The 17,304-nt window shown below is 43.1% G+C and overlaps 1 protein-coding gene across 12 annotated transcripts in view; it reads left to right on the forward strand.

Moving 5' to 3' along the window:
- The window catches only part of raraa (retinoic acid receptor, alpha a), a 590,811-nt gene that overhangs the window by 522,230 nt on the left and 51,277 nt on the right, over positions 1-17,304 (forward strand). For all 12 annotated transcript variants that reach the window (XM_078224102.1, XM_078224111.1, XM_078224103.1 and 9 more), the window contains one exon: positions 5,305-5,446. In XM_078224102.1, the coding sequence (XP_078080228.1) occupies positions 5,305-5,446 (142 nt within the window). The remainder of the gene's footprint in view (positions 1-5,304; positions 5,447-17,304) is intronic.

The following is a 17,304-nucleotide window of genomic DNA, read 5'->3' on the forward strand; positions in this document are numbered from 1 at the left end:
TGTGGGGGAGCACTTCAGCGGTCACGGGCATTCGGCCTCTGATCTTCGGATAAGCGTTCTCCAAGGCGGCCTTCACGACACACGACAGTGCAGAGTCGCTGTGCAGAAACTGATAGCCAAGTTCCGCACACATGAGGACGGCCTAAACCGGGATCTTGGGTTCATGTCACACGATCGGTAACCCCCAGATATCCACTCCATCTGACGAAGGAGCAGCGCTCTGAAAGCTAATGGCATTTGCTACCAAATAAACCTATTGGACTTTAACCTGGTGTTGTTAAAACTCTTACTATAAAAATGGAGAGACAGCACTAATGAATAGATGAATCCCAGGTGTAGCCATTCCACTATTCCCTGGAGCTGTGTTCCCATTGATTTGCAGGATTGACCTCAAGAGAGAATCCCAATCATCCCTGGCCCTGTTCTTACCAAACTTACTATTCACACATTTACCAGCTGAAATGAAGGAGTGGAAACCGTCATTTGTTTTTACATATTAGAGTTCAGCTGTAGCACTGCAAGTTCTCAAAAAAAGAATTTCTGATTATATAGAAGTTAGCTGGTGATTTTTTAAAAAGAAGCTGAATATTTGCGTATCTTGTCGTCTTGAGTTCACTGCCTGAAGGCAGACCCAACTCATATCATGACGACCTCCATCATGGGTAGGACAAGGAAGCAGGTCAGTTGGAACAGGGATCAAACCCTGTGCTGTTGACACCAACCTGATCCATACCAGCCATCCAGCCAACTGAGCCAACTAGCCCCCTAAGGAGCCTGAGTTGCTGTGACAACGTACAATTTGACGTGCATGCTGTAGCCTGGAGATATGAATAGTGCTGGTTGAGAGTCTGATTCTGTTACATCACATGACTGACCAGGAATCGTTCCTGTTCTTGCCACCTGCTGTTGGCGTGTGTTGCAAGCTGCTACTCAACTCACTTCGCCACCTTATGCCCGCTCCTTCCTAGGCCACCAAGGCCTGGAGTGGGCCTTGAACCCAGAGCTTGGAGGGAGGGCAGCTACCCACAACGCCACAAGACTTCTTCATTTGTCTATTAAATCGTACAAAATTAGCAAAATAGCCACATCGATTGTAGTCAAGTAAAACCCTTATGTAGGTGGACTGAAATAGGATCTGTACAGGAAACAATAAGCGAGAGGCTAAACCAAGAAAAAAAAGAGATTTAGTGATTCTTTGTGGAACAGTCTTGAAATACTAAATGTACTGTCAGATTTGTATTTAGTCTTTGGAAACTTCTTCAATCTGGTATGCAGCTTTGTTTAGAAGGCTACACTTATCTTACCGTGTGTTACATTTATCAGTGACTTAAAATAAGAGCTGACTCATGTCCATTTGACTTGTACACAAGTGTTAATGATATCAAAAGAGAAAATGCTGGAAAATCTCAGCAGGTCAGCAGAGGGTCATCTGGACTTGAAACGTCAGCTCTTTTCTCTCCTTACAGATGCTGCCAAACCTGCTGAGATTTTCCAGCATTTTCTCTTTTGGTTTCAAATTCCAGCATCTGCAGTAATTTGCTTTTATCCAGTATTAATGATGTATTTATAATGGGAGATACTGGGAAGGTTCTAGTAGGGTTTGTTGTGCACTTGGTGCTTCTGGTGACTTCTCCAACTCCACGTTCTTAACAAAATGTGCGGCGTCAGAACTGATTGATCTGATTTCCTGTGTGTCCTAAAAACAGACCTGTATCAAGGATTGTATTTTTTCTAATGTTAGTTCCGCAGAAACTGCTTATTAGAGATCTGGGCATGACTCGGGAGAACTGTTGTTATCTAGACAAGCTGTAATGGGGGCCACGTGCAACTTGTGGCAGCCACAAAGTCCAACTTCAGTGGGGTTGCCAGTTTGTGCTACATGACCCTTGCAATGAGATTGGTGACACTAGCCCAGGCCCTGTATAATAACAAAACAATTTTGACAGTTACCTCATGTATGAACTTTTCAGAGGCAGATTGCCACTATTCACTAAGTTTGATAACAGACAGGAGCAGGTGAGGGTTGAGTTTTCATGGCATAAGTTCTGAAATTTACAATGGCAACAACAAAAATGTACTGAAAGCCTTTGCATCATTAATAGATGCAAGTGGCTTTATGGATTTTTATTTTATAAAGACTTGAGATTTGCAATCAGTTTACATGTTGGAAATTTCCAGACCGTCTTTCCCATTTAGTAACCCTAACCAAAGGGATGTTAGAGCATTTGGGGGTGGAGTGCAGTGGGAAGCTAGGTCAAGCTTCAGATCCAGCCCAAGATGGGGTGCAATGCTTTACCTTGTCAGTTTAGATCTTGTTCCTCTCTCTTGAGGGGACCATGAATTGGGTTCAATTTGAATTTGATTCGTGGGGCAAGCAAGGAATGAATTTGGGTTTACCCAGTCTATTCTGAGCATTGGCTTCGTAACTTTAAGGAAGGAGTAAAAAATTAAAAAACAAAGTTAGGAAGGAGGACATTCAAATTATCATTTATTTCATCCCAAGCCATGGTGGCTATATTGACCTCCTCAAATGCCATTTGCCATTCCATGGTTAAGAGGGTGCGAGACCTACCTGTATTCAGTCCCAATGTATATATCACTCCATAACAGTTGATTGAAATTGTCCCTGGAATGACTTTATTCAACTGGTCCCAGATATTCAGACCAGATAACTTCATATAATTTCAGAGTGAAAATGTTTTTTGTTACAGTTTTCCTTGTATTGATGTGTATTATTTTACGACATTACAAGATGCCTGAAATGGCAAGAAATAATATGACAATAACTTTAGACTCCTTTGGGCACAAAGACATACATTTTTTCCAGGCAGGGTTCCCAGCCCAAAGCTTCAATCGGGGAACAGATTTAAGAGCGGAACTTGCAACTCCCAATTTTCCAGTGTGTAAGATTAACCACGAGGATAATCAAGAACATCATGGCGTGAGATGCAATGTATCAAAGATGTTAAATTGATATTTTTCCCCCTCCAAGCACAGGCTTGCCATCGTTTAGAAATTTTCCTGTTTTGTTAGCCAGAAATTTGATTGCGGTCAAACGTTTTTCATTGAAATTTCAAAGCTCATGGTTTCAGAGTCAGTGAGAACCATTTTTCAAACAATCAATATTTTTGTCAAATTCAGTTGGCTCAATTAGAATTTGACTCCTAAGCCTTTTTTATATCGCTCTTTTCTCTTGCCAATTTTATCACCCAAGTTTGCTTGTTTGTTGACATTGACTCCTTCTTGGTGCTCTACTCCATAGCACCGAGTAATTATTCAGTACTTAACCTGAGTAGAATCATGGAATGGCCCCAGCACAGCAGGAGGTCAGATGGCCTGTTGTATCTGCCCCAGTTTGCTGCAAGAGTAATTCCCACTCCCCCATGCTAGGCCCTGATAAAGGTGGTGGTATGTAATGGAATGCTGTCCCTGATCTTCATCGCTCCATCATTAGTGGCTGGCCTTTAGAATATCCTCGCCAAATCTCTCCACCGCTCTACCTCTCCTTTAAGCCGTTCTTTAAAACCTATCACTTGAATCAAGGTTTTGATGATCTGCCCTAAAATATGTGTGGAGGGATATTGTCCAAGTGCAGGTCAGTGGAACTAGGCAAAAAAATGGTTCGGCACAGACAAGAAGGGCCAAAAGGCCTGTTTCTGAGCTGTAATTTTCTATGGTTCTATCTCCTTATGTAACTCGGTTTCAAACTTTTGCTTGATAACGCTCCTATGAAGCGCCTTTGGAAGTTTTACTGCGTTAAATACGAATTGTTGTTATCCCAGGAAAAATAAGGTGATTTTATAAACTACAATGTTAAGCATGATCTTTTTTAATGAGTAGCATAATTCCCCAAACCGCACAGTTTTTGAACAAGATTGGATAGAAGAGAAAAGAACAGGAGCCAGCACTAAACTTGGGAGGGAAAAGGCAGTGAAGATCTACTTGAGTAAACGTTTCCACTATAACTCAGAGATTTCCAGCTGACTGCTTACAGTGATAAATTAACTGCCCTGTGTTACAAGTGCAGAGTTGGGTGACCTGTCATTCGGATTGACTTGGCCCTAGCTTTTGAGGTGTGTGATCTCAATCTTATTCACGCTGCCTAATGATTTCTGATATTTCCTATGGCATGTCGCAAGCCTTATTCGTGTCAGCTTGATGGTGAATGCCAGCGGTGTTCCAGATGCAAAGGGCTGTCAGAGTCAATCCTGCCAATGTCCATCCACATGTATTTCCAGTATAGTCACTGGAAAACTATCAGGAGTTGATGCCCTGATCAGTTTTCCTTTCACTTCAGTTACATATGTTTCAGAAAATATCCGGATGAGTTTGACAGATATGTAACCTATTCTAAAGTCCGTTACCACTTTTCACCTTGAGGTTCGCAGGAGCTTTCTAAGATGAGGGTGGCATGGTGGCACAGTCGTTAGCACTGCTGCCTCACAGCATCAGGGACCCGGGTTCGATGTCAACCCTTGGTTGATTGTGTGGAGTTGTGTCTACGTGGGTTTCCTCCCACAGCTCAAAGATGTGCAGGTTAGGTGGATTGGCCGTCCTAATTTGGCCCTCAGTATTTAAAGATGTGTAGGTTAGGTGGATTAGGCATGGTAAGTGTGGAGGATTGCGGAGGGGAGGGCCAGGGTGCGATGTTTTTTCAGAGAGTCAGTGCAGACTCGATAGGCCAGATGGCATCTTTCTGCACTGTAGGGATTCTATGGTTCGATGGGTTTTGTGGTCTTCACTTGGTATCTTGTTCCAGGATAAGAGTTAGCCTACGGTCATACAAAGGGCATGCAGCCCTTTTATGTTTCATTCCCCCTTCGAATATTTCCTTCATTTTTTTCCTCCTCTTGATGAGGTAATGTTCCATTTACAATGATTCCTGCCTGATACTGTACCCAGGTAACCATTCTATACATGGAGCCCAAAACAGTGAACGTGGGTATGCTGTTTAACCATAGAGAGATTCACAGTTGAGCCTGATGTTGCCATACCTTGACATTCGCATCTAGATGCTATGCCATAAGAATGAGATTGGGAATGAGATTGCCACGGCGATTGAGATTGGGAACCTTGCTCGATTTTGCCCTCCCTTAACCCAGCCAGCCAAGGTCAATTGAAATGTGCTAATTACTACTCTGGCTGAGATCAGCTAACCAGGAGTTAAAGCTCAGACGTTCTCTTACCTTTTTTAATTGAACCATTTATGGAGTGATTTTTGTGGCTGCTAATGCAGTTTCAGATTTGTGCTGTGTTTGTCCATTTATGGCCAGTCCCATATTTTCCTCCTGTGTTTTTGTGCAGGGCTTTTTCAGAAGAAGTATCCAAAAGAATATGGTGTACACATGCCACAGAGATAAGAACTGCATCATCAACAAAGTCACCCGAAATCGATGCCAGTACTGCCGGCTGCAGAAGTGCTTGGAAGTTGGCATGTCCAAGGAATGTAAGTCTCTGCATTACATCTGAATTGATGTGTATCACCTGAGCTTTTCTCAATTTAATATTTCATATTACGCCAGCCTGTACGTCAATGCCAAGATGGTGGAATGGACGGAACCAGCTCTACTTACAACTGTTAGGAGTTTACCAGATTTTGAACACGTGAGGTGTGTTATTCACACCTTATTGCCCCCATACCCTCATCCCATTGCCCCACCACTGACTGCGACGTTTGAGCCCCTAGGTTTTAGTTCAGTAAAGGAGACACGAGTTCTGCTTCTTCATAAACTACCTTTATTTCTTTGACCCAACTTCACATACAATTCTCCCCCAACACCCAGTGCCACCTGTAGTCCCTTTATATATCAGTGACTTCTAATGAATAATTGATATCAAATTAGGACTTAATTGGAAGGTCCGTTAACCCATTCCTAACAAGCGATACAGCTGTCTAGACTCCATGCTCTGGAATTACTTTCTTAACTCTTCTGCCTCTCCATCTCCCTTTACTTTAATATCACCCACCTTAAAACTCATCCCTTGTGGTCATCTCCTCCAATATCTCTTTCGGAATTCTTTATGTTAATGACATTAATTATGTTATGTTTTTCACGTCCTAAACCCAGGGACTGTAAACCTAATCATAGTATTGCCACCGTGACTGAGATCGCCCATCCACACAGACTCTAAATCAAATCTGGGACTTCCTTAAACTGCATCAGTATCACACCATGTGGTTCATTACTTACTAATTCCATTCAAGGAGCTCCATTGTATTTCCTTCAAGGTGAAGTATCCACTTTAGTGGGATGGTTATAATGAAGATGTTGATGCAGTCAAGCTGGCCATGATGAGAATTCATTTTCGCTAAGAACTGTTAAGTTTCCATGAGACCAGAGGTGATCAATCCTCAGCAGTGAAAGTACACCCATACCTGCCCACAGCAATACATAGAAGCCCTCTTACCTTCATTTGTGCAACACTAATTTGTGACAGGTCGCAACATGTTGCTGAAAGAAATCCTAATAGATTTAGGCACTTTGAAGAGCAGCTTGCAGTCAGATTCTTGCTTAACTGAACCGTGACGGAAGTTAAATGAGTTCTGCCTAAAGAAGCCTAAAATGGTCTTACACATATTGAACCTTGCCTACAAGCATTTTAGCATTTGTCAGAAATGTAAAGAAGCTAAATCGTTAGCTCCATCCATCATGAAGACATTTGACTTTTCGCCCAAGTGTCCAGTTTGGGAAGGAGGCTGAATATTTGCTTCCACCTCAATTTCTCCTGTCGTATGCGTACCCCCAGCCAATTCCCGGTGCCCTGACTGAGAATTATCTTTCATTCATAATCACCCGAAAAGATTGGCTGGTCAGTTGTCTCATTGCTGATGTGGGATGCTGCTGAGCACCGGTTAGATTAATTTCTGGATTTCTGGCCTTTTTGTGACTCCAGAGCCACAGCAAAGTGGTTGACTCTCAACTGCCCTCCAAGGGCAACTAGGGATGGGCAATAAATGCTGGCCCAGCCAGTGACACCCATGTCCCACAAATGAATAAAAGAAAAAAATAGCAGTGACTACATTTCAAAAGAAATTCATCGAATTTGAGCCATTTTGGAACATCTTGAGGAGGTTGGGGTGCTACATAATAATTGAACTTTTTCATCCTTTACTCAAAAGTCATCAACTTTGGTAACCCAATGCCAGTGCAGTCCCTGGATTTTTGTGGGGCTTACATTATGTGCCGTTCAAATCTTCTGACCTAGTTTTGGTAAATTAGTGCTTGAGAGTCATGAATTAAACAGAGATCATTTTCGACCTCATGTTTCCAGGCTTGCTAATATGCCGCATGACTTGAGTTCATTCTACTCTATTAAAACAAACAGCGGCTTTTAAAAAAAAATCTATAAAATTTATTTTGAAGTGCCCATTAGAACTGAGCTAACAGCACATTATGACATGCGGCACACGCACAAAAATAGCTGGCCTCCACTTTTGCCCTTGGGCTCCAAAGGGCTTACGTGGAAAGTTGATCCAGAGAGTAGTGTCAATACGGCAAGACAATGCGCACTGATTGGATCTAAACATGAAAGCCGGAATGTTACCTCCATTCACGCTGGAAGGATTTTCCCACCCTGATGCGGTGAACAGAGATTTGGCTGGGTGCCAATTTCTCCGACTCGCTGCAGCAGGAGCGTGGCTTGAACGGCTGATAAGTATTTCACACAGTGGACATTTTAAAGTTAAAGTTTATTCATTAGTTGCAAGTAAGGCTTACATTAACACTGCAATGAAATTACTGTGAAATTCCCCTCGTCGTCATAGTCCGGCGCCTGTTCGGGTCAATGCACCTAACCAGCACGTCTTTCGGACTGTGGGAGGAAACCGGAGCATCCGGAGGAAACCCACGCAGACACGGGGAGAACGTGCAAACTCCACACAGTCACCCAAGCCAGGAATCGAACCCGAGTCCCTGGCACTGTGAGACAGCAGTGCTAATCACTGTGCTAGCGGGCTGCCCTCACATTACCACATTCAAGATGCTATATAAATGCAATGTTTAAGGAAAGCAGGGCTTAGTGAACAGTAGAAATCATAATTGCACAAATTGAAAAGTGTCACATTTTGAGAAACCTCTTGTGCTTTTTATGTATAGGAACTGGGAGACCCAATACGCTGTCAAGATTAATCCCACCTACCCAGTTTCTTGCTATTAACCCTCCCAAACGCTTCCCCGTGCACATATTTATTTGCCTCTTGCACTCCCTTGTGCTGTTGGTTTTCCGTGATAAACTGTTTCACATCCCTGTAGGTGTGAAGATGCAGAAATAAAAATAGAATATGCCAGAAATACTCAATAGCATCTGTCAGCCTCGACAGAGTGAGAAGGAACAGAGTTAACATTTCAGGTCAATGACCTTTTCATGGGTGCAAAGATTCTTTCAGATTTCTTTTCTTACTCCTAACTTCCTCATTTCTAACTGGTGTCTTGCAGCCTTCGAACCCTTCATCATAATGAATGCTTTATTTGTAATGACCTTTCACAAGCTTGAAAATTTCAATTGGGTCCTTCTGCCCAAAGAAAATAAGCCAAAATCTTTCAATGTCACGAATGGAATGGGTGTAGCAGGAGAACATTTTTTTCTTAAGCAACAAAACATTTTCTATGTCAGAAGAAGGCACTGCAGCATTGTAGAAAGTCTGTGCTTTTAATTACTTGATATTCTGCAAGGATAATGTTCGCAAATGCCTTTTGTGGTGATACCAGGGGTCCATGGAAGAAGAGCTAAAATAAGACAGGTCACCTAGGCACGGCAAGATATAAACGTGCGGCTGATTAACTTGATGTGACATTTTGACTCAGTGTCAGAAATAATCAAGGAAACTGTCTAATGAATTCTAGGACAGCCTGCAAGAAGGCAAGGTAACCTTGCATCGCGAGCAATGTAGTCTTTGTCTGTACATGTTAGTATATGCATGTATGTTTGAATAACAGGATGAAAAAACATTACATTTTATTTGGCTACAAATCCAACAAAACCACGTTGTGATGAGATGTGGGAGTGCTCACTTTTTCTTTACACTGCTATTTGTTTCCATTTCATCTAATTTTCTTTACTCCCTGCCCTGAAGGCACAGACTCCTGCTGAATCGTTCTTTGAGTAAGAGGTCAGACAGCAAGTGTGGCAGACTATTTGATTACAGAAGGCATCAGAGTCAATTCCTCCTTCAACATCTCTCCGGCCGGGCCGGGGTCACGGACAGGAGTGGGAATCAGGCTTTCTGTTGCCTCACGCGAGGCAGTGGGGTCAATCATAGCACTCAATTTGTAGAGCAGCTCAGAACAGGAGTTAGACCGCTCCGACTTTGCGTTCTGTCAGGTTTGCACTTAGGATCGGAGTTGCAGTGTTACCCCTTTTTAAGATGTAGGATTAGCTTTAGGCTTCATGTTGGGGTCCGGGTCCATAGGACTCTTCAATCGGCCTCGCAAGGAGAGGAAGTGGTTAAGAAGGCGTATGGTGTGCTGGCCTTCATCAATCGAGGGATTGAGTTTAGGAGTCGGGAGATAATGATGCACCTTTATAAGACCCTCGTCAGACCCCACTTGGAGTACTGTGCTCAGTTCTGGTCGCCTCATTACAGGAGGGATGTGGAAATGATTGAAAGGGTGCAGAGAAGATTTACAAGGATGTTGCCTGGATTGGTTGGCATGCCTTATGAGGATAGGCTGAGGGAGCTCGGTCTTTTCTCCTTGGAGAGAAGAAGGATGAGAGGTGACCTGATAGAGGTGTGCAAGATGTTGAGAGGTATGTCGGGTGGATTCTCGGAGGCTTTTTGCCAGTGCTGAAATGGCTGCTACGAGAGGACACAGGTTTAAGGTGCTGGGGAGTAGGTACAGAGGAGATGTCAGGGGTAAGCTTTTCACTCAGAGGGTGGTGGGTGAGTGGAATCGGCTGCCTTCAGTGGTGGTGGAGGCAAACTCGATAGGGTCTTTTAAGAGACTTCTGGGTGAGTACATTGGACTTAATAGGATTGAGGGTTATAGGTAAGCCTATATATAAGCCTAGGTAGGTCGGGACATGACCGGCGCCACTTGTGGGCCGAAGGGCCTGTTTGTGCTGTAGTTTTTCTGTGTTCTATGTTATGGAAACCACATACCTTCTCAGGCTGGATCTTAATTATTTTATAAAGTGATGATGACGGAAGCATCTGGCATTATGTTAAATTTATTTTTTAACACAGCTTAAATAAAAAACAGGATTGAGCTTCTTTGTATCTCCGGGTGGGGTTTATGCTGGCTTCAGTGATCTTGGGTTAGGTGAAGCAGGTGCTGTAATTGACCTTGCTATCCATGAGCCAAGGAAGGGTGGTTGTTATGAATTTGCATTTATTCCTATTGGCTCACTGGAGATATGCTGTGTTAATGTATGCACTGGAAACAATGTAATAGATCTAGCGCGGGAAACAGAGAGAGAAGTAGCAGCCATGGAAGACATCACACACCATTTATAATGCTCCGTTCGTTTCTAACCAAAGCCTGTCCCACGTATCGTCTCTCTAACACACAACAAAAACTGACGATGAGGACTATGGATGTGCGCTTACTAGCCACCTGCAAAGAAGAAATTAACCAAGGAAAAGGTGGGATGAAAAAGAAAACTTTTACACATGCTATAGAAGCTAACAAGGTTGGGTGGACATCGGTAAACAATACTCTGCAAGCAGGTTATAGGGCTGGCTGTGATAAATAAGAGGCTGAAGTCCAAAGATGTGCGGGTTAGGTGGATTGGCCATGCTAAATTGCCACTTAGTGTCAGAGGGATTAGCAGAGTAAATATGTGGAGTTACGGGATAGGGACTGGGTGGGATTGTGGGTCAGTGCAGACTCGAAGGGCTGAATGGCCTCCTTCTGCACTTGTCAGGATTCTATGATTCTAAGTTTGAGTAGGTACCTGGTGTGTAAGAGCGTCAAGGTAGCTGCTGGAAAGACGGGTGCGAAGAAAACTCTGAGCAACCCTGTGGTCTCAGAAATGATGGATATGATTTTACGAGGAAAGACTTCGGAACTAACGCCTAACCTGAACCCCTCCTACCCCAGGGGATTGGAGCTGTCAGTACAGTCAGAATACCTTCTATGAAGGTTCAGAGTGATCATTCCTCCACCATTGAGGATGTAGATGTTAGAGAAGCTACATGAGGGCCACTGCAGAGTCATACGCATGAAGGAAATAGCAAGAAGTTATTTCTGGAAATGGAAATTGAGAAGAAAGCTACCACCCGGCACCACTGTATCCATGGGAACGGCCTGAAGAGGCTTGGCAATGTGCCCATGTGGATTTTGGAAGACCTTTCGAAGGACATATGTTCTTAGTAATGGTCAATGCTCAAGCCAAATGGCCAGAGGTTGTTGTGATGACATCTACCTTATCTGAGAAGATAGGAGAAGTATTTAGTCACTTTATATTTTCTGAACAGCTGGTAGAAGACAACAGACCTCAATTTGTGTCTCAAGAATTTGAGAACTTGCTACAGGAAAACGGTATTCAACACATTACTTCCACACCATATCATTCTGCTGCTAATGGGCTCACAGAAAGCTTCGTCAAAACCTTGAAAAACACTTTGAAAGCAGCCAAAGAACAAGATTGACTTATCAAATATCTTAACAAATTCCTATTGGAATACCACACACTCCATGACCAAGACCACTCCTGCCTTACTCATGATAAAAAGGCCAGCCACATTCCACATTTCATCTTTTAAAACCTCTAAAAATGAGGAGATTGTGACATCAGCAGCAAGCTCAAGTGGAATTGCAGGAAACAAGGCAAAACACAGTGTTTTCCACCAAGGTCAAGGAGCTCTGGCTTGGAACCACTCCACGGGGGAGAAATAGCTGCCTGCCACCATTATTGCACAGACTGAACCTGTCTCTTACACTGTCCAGAACAGAGATGACATGATCCAGAGGAGACTTGCAGACCAGTTATTGGTTGGAAGAACAGATCAGGTGTGACAACACTAATCACTCCCTTAATGTCTACATAACGAAGGAGATTGTCATCGACTTCAGGAAGCGTATTGGAGAACGTGCCCCTGTCTGCATCAACGGGAACGAAGTAAAAATGGTTGAGAGCTTCAGGCTTTTAGGTGTCCAAATCACCAACAACCTGTCCTGGTCTCCACCATGCCGACACTATAGTTAAGAAAGCCCACTAACGCCTCTACTTTCTCAGAAGACTATGGAAATTTGGCATGTCAGCTACGACTCTCACCAACTTTTACTGATGCACCATAGAAAGCATTCTTTCTGGTTGTATCACAGCTTGGTATGGCTCCTGCTCTACTCAAGACCGCAAGAAACTACCAAAGGTCGTGAATGTAGCCCAATCCATCACGCAAACCAGCCCCCCATCCATTGACTCTGTCTACACTTCCCACTGCCTCAATAAAGCAGCCAGCATAATTAAGGGCCCCACACACCCCGGACATTCTCTCTTTCACTTTATTCCGTTGGGAAAAAGATACAAAAGTCTGAGGTCACGTAGCAACCGACTCAAGAACAGCTTCTTCCCTGCTGCCATCAGACTTTTGAATGGACCTACCTCACACTAAGTTGATCTTTCTCTACACCCTAGCTATGACTGTAACACTACATTCAGCATTCTCTCGTTTCCTTCTCTATGAATCATAGAATCATAGAAACCCTACAGTGCGGAAGGAGGCCATTCGGCCCATCAAGTCTGCACCGACCACAATCCCACCCAGGCCCTACCCCCATATCCCTACATATTTACCCGCTAATCCCTCTAAACTACACATCTCAGGACTCTAAGGGGCAATTTTTAGCATGGCCAATCAACCTAACCCGCACATCTTTGGACCAGTGGTATGCTTTGCCTGTGTAGCGCGCAAGAAACAATACTTTTCACTGTATCCTAATACATGTGACAATAATAAATCAAATCAAAGATCCACCAAATCTGGAGCCTGTTGAAAATTCAGGATCAGACAAAGTTCTGACTTGAACCCTCCTATAACTCCTATGCTATCTGAGGCTGTTGAGGAAAGCAACACCTCAGAGACAATGGATGGGAGGCTGGTTTGCGTGACGGACTGGGCTACATGCATCTTCTGGAATGCTTTTAATTCCGAGAATCAGTAAAGATCAGGATAGATTTTTATTTGTTGTGCAGTAATTTGAGGGCTTTTGAGGAAAGCAACACCTCAGAGACAACCTCTAGTTTATCCATCTACACTGGTTAAACCAACCACTGATGACGTCAATACAAAGGCGCCAGAGGTTCCCATCAGCGTGAAGAAGAAGATGCCAGAGGTTCTGCATCAACCATTCTGAGAGTGACAACCTCCAGACTATCTGACTTATTAAACGGACTGACGCATTGACTACTGTTTATATTGAAATTGTTTAGAGCTTGTTTGGGAACATTCAATTTAAGGGGTGAGGAAATGTTATGTATTTGTGTTTATTCCTATTGGCTTTCTGGAACCAAGCTGTATTAATGTATGCACTGGAAATGATGTAATAGACCTAGTACGAGAAACAAAGAGAGATGCAGCAGCCATGGAAGACATCACTCACCATTAGTAAAGCTCTGTTCATAACCAGAGTCTGCCCCACATATCATCTCTCTAATACACAACAGCGGTGGTGTACAGAAAGAAAAGAAAAGCAGCCGTCGGACCTAAGCGCCATCCAATAGCTGTAATAGGATGTGTTCGTGTATAGGACCAGATTGCATTCCAGTGTGAGACCTGTAATGATTGAATACCCTGCTGACACTGGACTTACACAGGAAGAAGCATATCTGGACAGAATCTAGAGAGGCTGCTGATGCCCTGAGGCCATACCCATGTTTAATTCAGAAAAGAAATAGGTAAATTTGCAAGAAATAATTATGCCGTGTGAGATTAAACATTATATTACCAAAAAAAATCAACACTCTGATGGCTATATTTTCTGTTGCTGTACATGTTTAGGTGGGAAGTATGGTGCAGATTCATTAGAGTCTAACCATTTTGTAAATATGTGAGGTCTGAAGGGGCACTTTTTGACTTTATATGATGAACTGATTACTGACCGTCCACAATTAGTTGGGAAGGGGAGAAAGGTTTCTTTCTCAAGGAGTGATGCTATCTGAAAACAAACACACTTCTGTTTCACTGGCTTCCGCCTAGCTTCAGGCAGGTCAGAGAGCACTTCGATGTCAAGCCAGATGGTTTTTAGAAGGCTGCGTTTGGTGGCAGCAGCCCACATCTCCCAAGTATTGAGGCACTGCAGAGAACAAGCACACAACTGTAACTCTGTGTTCTGGGTTTCCCCAGCGCAGCTGCAAGAGCTAAACTTTGAAACACAATTCCATCCATAGCATGGTGAGGCAACCACACAATCCTCTCTTGTGACAGACTGACATTATCACACTGAGAACTGAATATCCCTTGAATTTTGCAAATTATGCATATGTGAATAATATGTGTGGTCACTGGCGAACGAGCGGCACCAGTCATTCACTAGCTTTGCGCTTGTTCATAGACTTCCTGTGAGCGTTTGCATGGCAAGTTCCTATCATCCAATCATTTAAAAAGCACAGCTACAGAGCAGCTGGGATCCTTGTAAACAGGGCAAGCAACTATGTATGTTCTTAACCAATTGGATTGAAGAATTGTTGATAAGCAGGGCAGAGTCTATACCAGAAATTATGGATAGAATATATAACTTGGTATTAAGTTAGTTCCAGAAAACAAAATAGAGGGAAAGAAAGGGTTATGAAAAAGTTTTTTTTAAAAACCTCCAACAATGATTAAAATCTGAAGGAATGAAATACCACACTTGTTAAAATTCATTTTCAGTGGTAGTAAGGTTGTTTGATAGTTAGTAAGACTTACAATGATAGTACAAGTTTGAGTACTTCGTTATGGGAATGTCCTAACTGTTTCTGCTGAGTTCTTTGTGTCGGTAACTTGAGTAATCTCACACCATTCCATGTCTTTAAATGTTGAGTCCCTTAGCAAGGTACTGGGATAGTGCAGCTTCGGGGGAACAGCACATCTTGTACAGTAAATTTGGATTTTCACGTTTAATTGCAGATGTGTGTGGTCATTGGAAGTTACTCTCTGATTTACTTGTTAATAATGGTGAACACAATTAGCCTCACTGCTATTTCTGCTGCAAAATCCAACCCAATATGATTGAACTAAAATTTACCCTCAGCTCTGTGAAATACTGTTTCCAGGGCTGTCCGTGCTTTTGTTTCTGTGGATCATGGAGGCTACATATAAAGTTTGAATCTGTGTTCCTCAATTCTATGAATAAGCACAAATAAGAGTTTAAGTTTATTTATTAGTGTCACAAGTAGGCTTACATTAACACTGCAATGAAGTCACTGTAAAAATCCCCTAGTCGCCACACTCAGGCGCCTGTTCGGGTACACTGAGGGAGAATTTAGCATGGCCAATACACCTAACCAGCACGTCTTTCGGACTGTGGGAGGAAAGCGCAGCACCCAGAGGAAACCCAAGTAGACTCAGAGAAAACATGCAGACTCTGCACAGACAATGACCCAAGCTGGGAATCGAACCCGGGTCCCTGGCGATGTGAGGCAGCAGTGCTAACCACTGTGCCACCATGCTGCCCACAGTCTAAAGGGGCACTTTTTGACTTTATACAATGGACCGACTGCCCACAATTAGTTGGGAAGGAGAGAAAGGTTTTTCTCAAGGATTGATGCTATCAGAAAACAAACACTTAAGACTGAGTTGTATGAGCTTTGAATGTTGGATAACCAAGCTTGTTGCCACAGGGTAGACACAGATGTCTGTCTATCTTCTTAAGCATTTCAGGGGGTAACAAAATGAGGATACTCTCTATTCATATTACATTTGGCAGTCCAGTGGTGTAGCTCCCAAGTAACAATGGAGTATTTTGCGAGGTGAGGATAGGAGGACACGTGAAAATTAGGAGATCAACTTAAAATAAAAACAAAATGCTTCTTGTTTCCTCCATCCTGCGCTCCTCCATCTCTTTTCATCATAATTGCATGCAAGGTAGTCCCCATCGGAAATCCCATAGCTTGTACTCAGAATTCCTTGCGTTGGGTTGAACCAAAAAAATCCCACTGATCTCGGGGGCTGTCTGGCTGTCAAGAGATAAATTCAGGTACGAGACAGCAAAAAAAACACACGTTTTCTGTAACTCCAGTAATCTCTCTCTCGAAATCTTATTGAAGCTTCAGCCTCCTAGGCACCACATTCCCACCAGCATCAATCCATGTTGGCAGTGGGTCTATTTTGTTCTATTAGCCTTATTAGAATGGGAAGCACCAGATATAGCGACTTCAACATCCATTGCTATGCATGTTAATATATGGTAATGAGGTACCAACAGCACCAGCAAGTGCATGGGAGATGTTAGATCGTTTCAGGAATAACAGCACAGCCATTGGAGGATCCAACCTCAGATTCCACTCACAGAAGTGACAGTACAGTGAGGTGGTGCCCAAGTGAATTTGGAGCTTGGCTTTTTACCCAGAAGATATTCTTTTAAAATTAGCCCGGGTGATGCATCTCATGTTGTATCTGTGGCTGGTAGGTCTATACAAAATTAACTTGGTGCCTAAAGGCACATCATAGAAGACCGCCTTCAATTCATCAGCAATTGACGCTAACTCTTGTTCAGAGAGGCCAAAGGAAGGCCAGAATGCCATCTTTCTAATTTTAGTGAAAACAGACTTGAGTAACAAATGGCGGAATGAACCACAGCAATGTGGTTGACTCTCAACTGCCATCCAAGGGCAACTAGAGATGGACAATAAATGCTGGCCCAGCCAGCGACGCCCATGTCCCACGAATGAATTTTAAAAAGTTATCTTTTTTTAACCTCAATCATCTTTTCCCTAAAACTATCAATTATAGACTGTGTGGCTAGTAAGAAAATAGAAAATACCATACCAGGAAATGTTCTCCTGAGGTAGCGCTGCAACAAATTGTTGGACCAGGGTAGAGGGAGCTTTATTCTAACCATGACCAGGAGAGCCCACAATAGAATAAAACGTAGCACTTACTGAGAAAATCTTGTCCACTTTGTGAACCTGTTCTTATTGTAGAATCATAGAATCCCTATACTTCCTCACCAATGATTACTCTCAAACCTACATGACTCACCCTGTATCATTGACCATTCCTAACGTATTTCAGTCACATCTGGGAGTGCCCGACAGCAGAAGGTGTTGCCTGTGAGTGCCAAAGCAAATAACCGCTGCTGACTTACTCAAATCTTCAACCCAAAACACAGACAGTTGTTGGGTGCGGTGGACATGACTGAGCAGGATCATGTTTGCTGCTGA

Source organism: Mustelus asterias, chromosome 11, assembly GCF_964213995.1.
Source record: "Mustelus asterias chromosome 11, sMusAst1.hap1.1, whole genome shotgun sequence".
Classification (NCBI taxonomy): domain Eukaryota; kingdom Metazoa; phylum Chordata; class Chondrichthyes; order Carcharhiniformes; family Triakidae; genus Mustelus; species Mustelus asterias.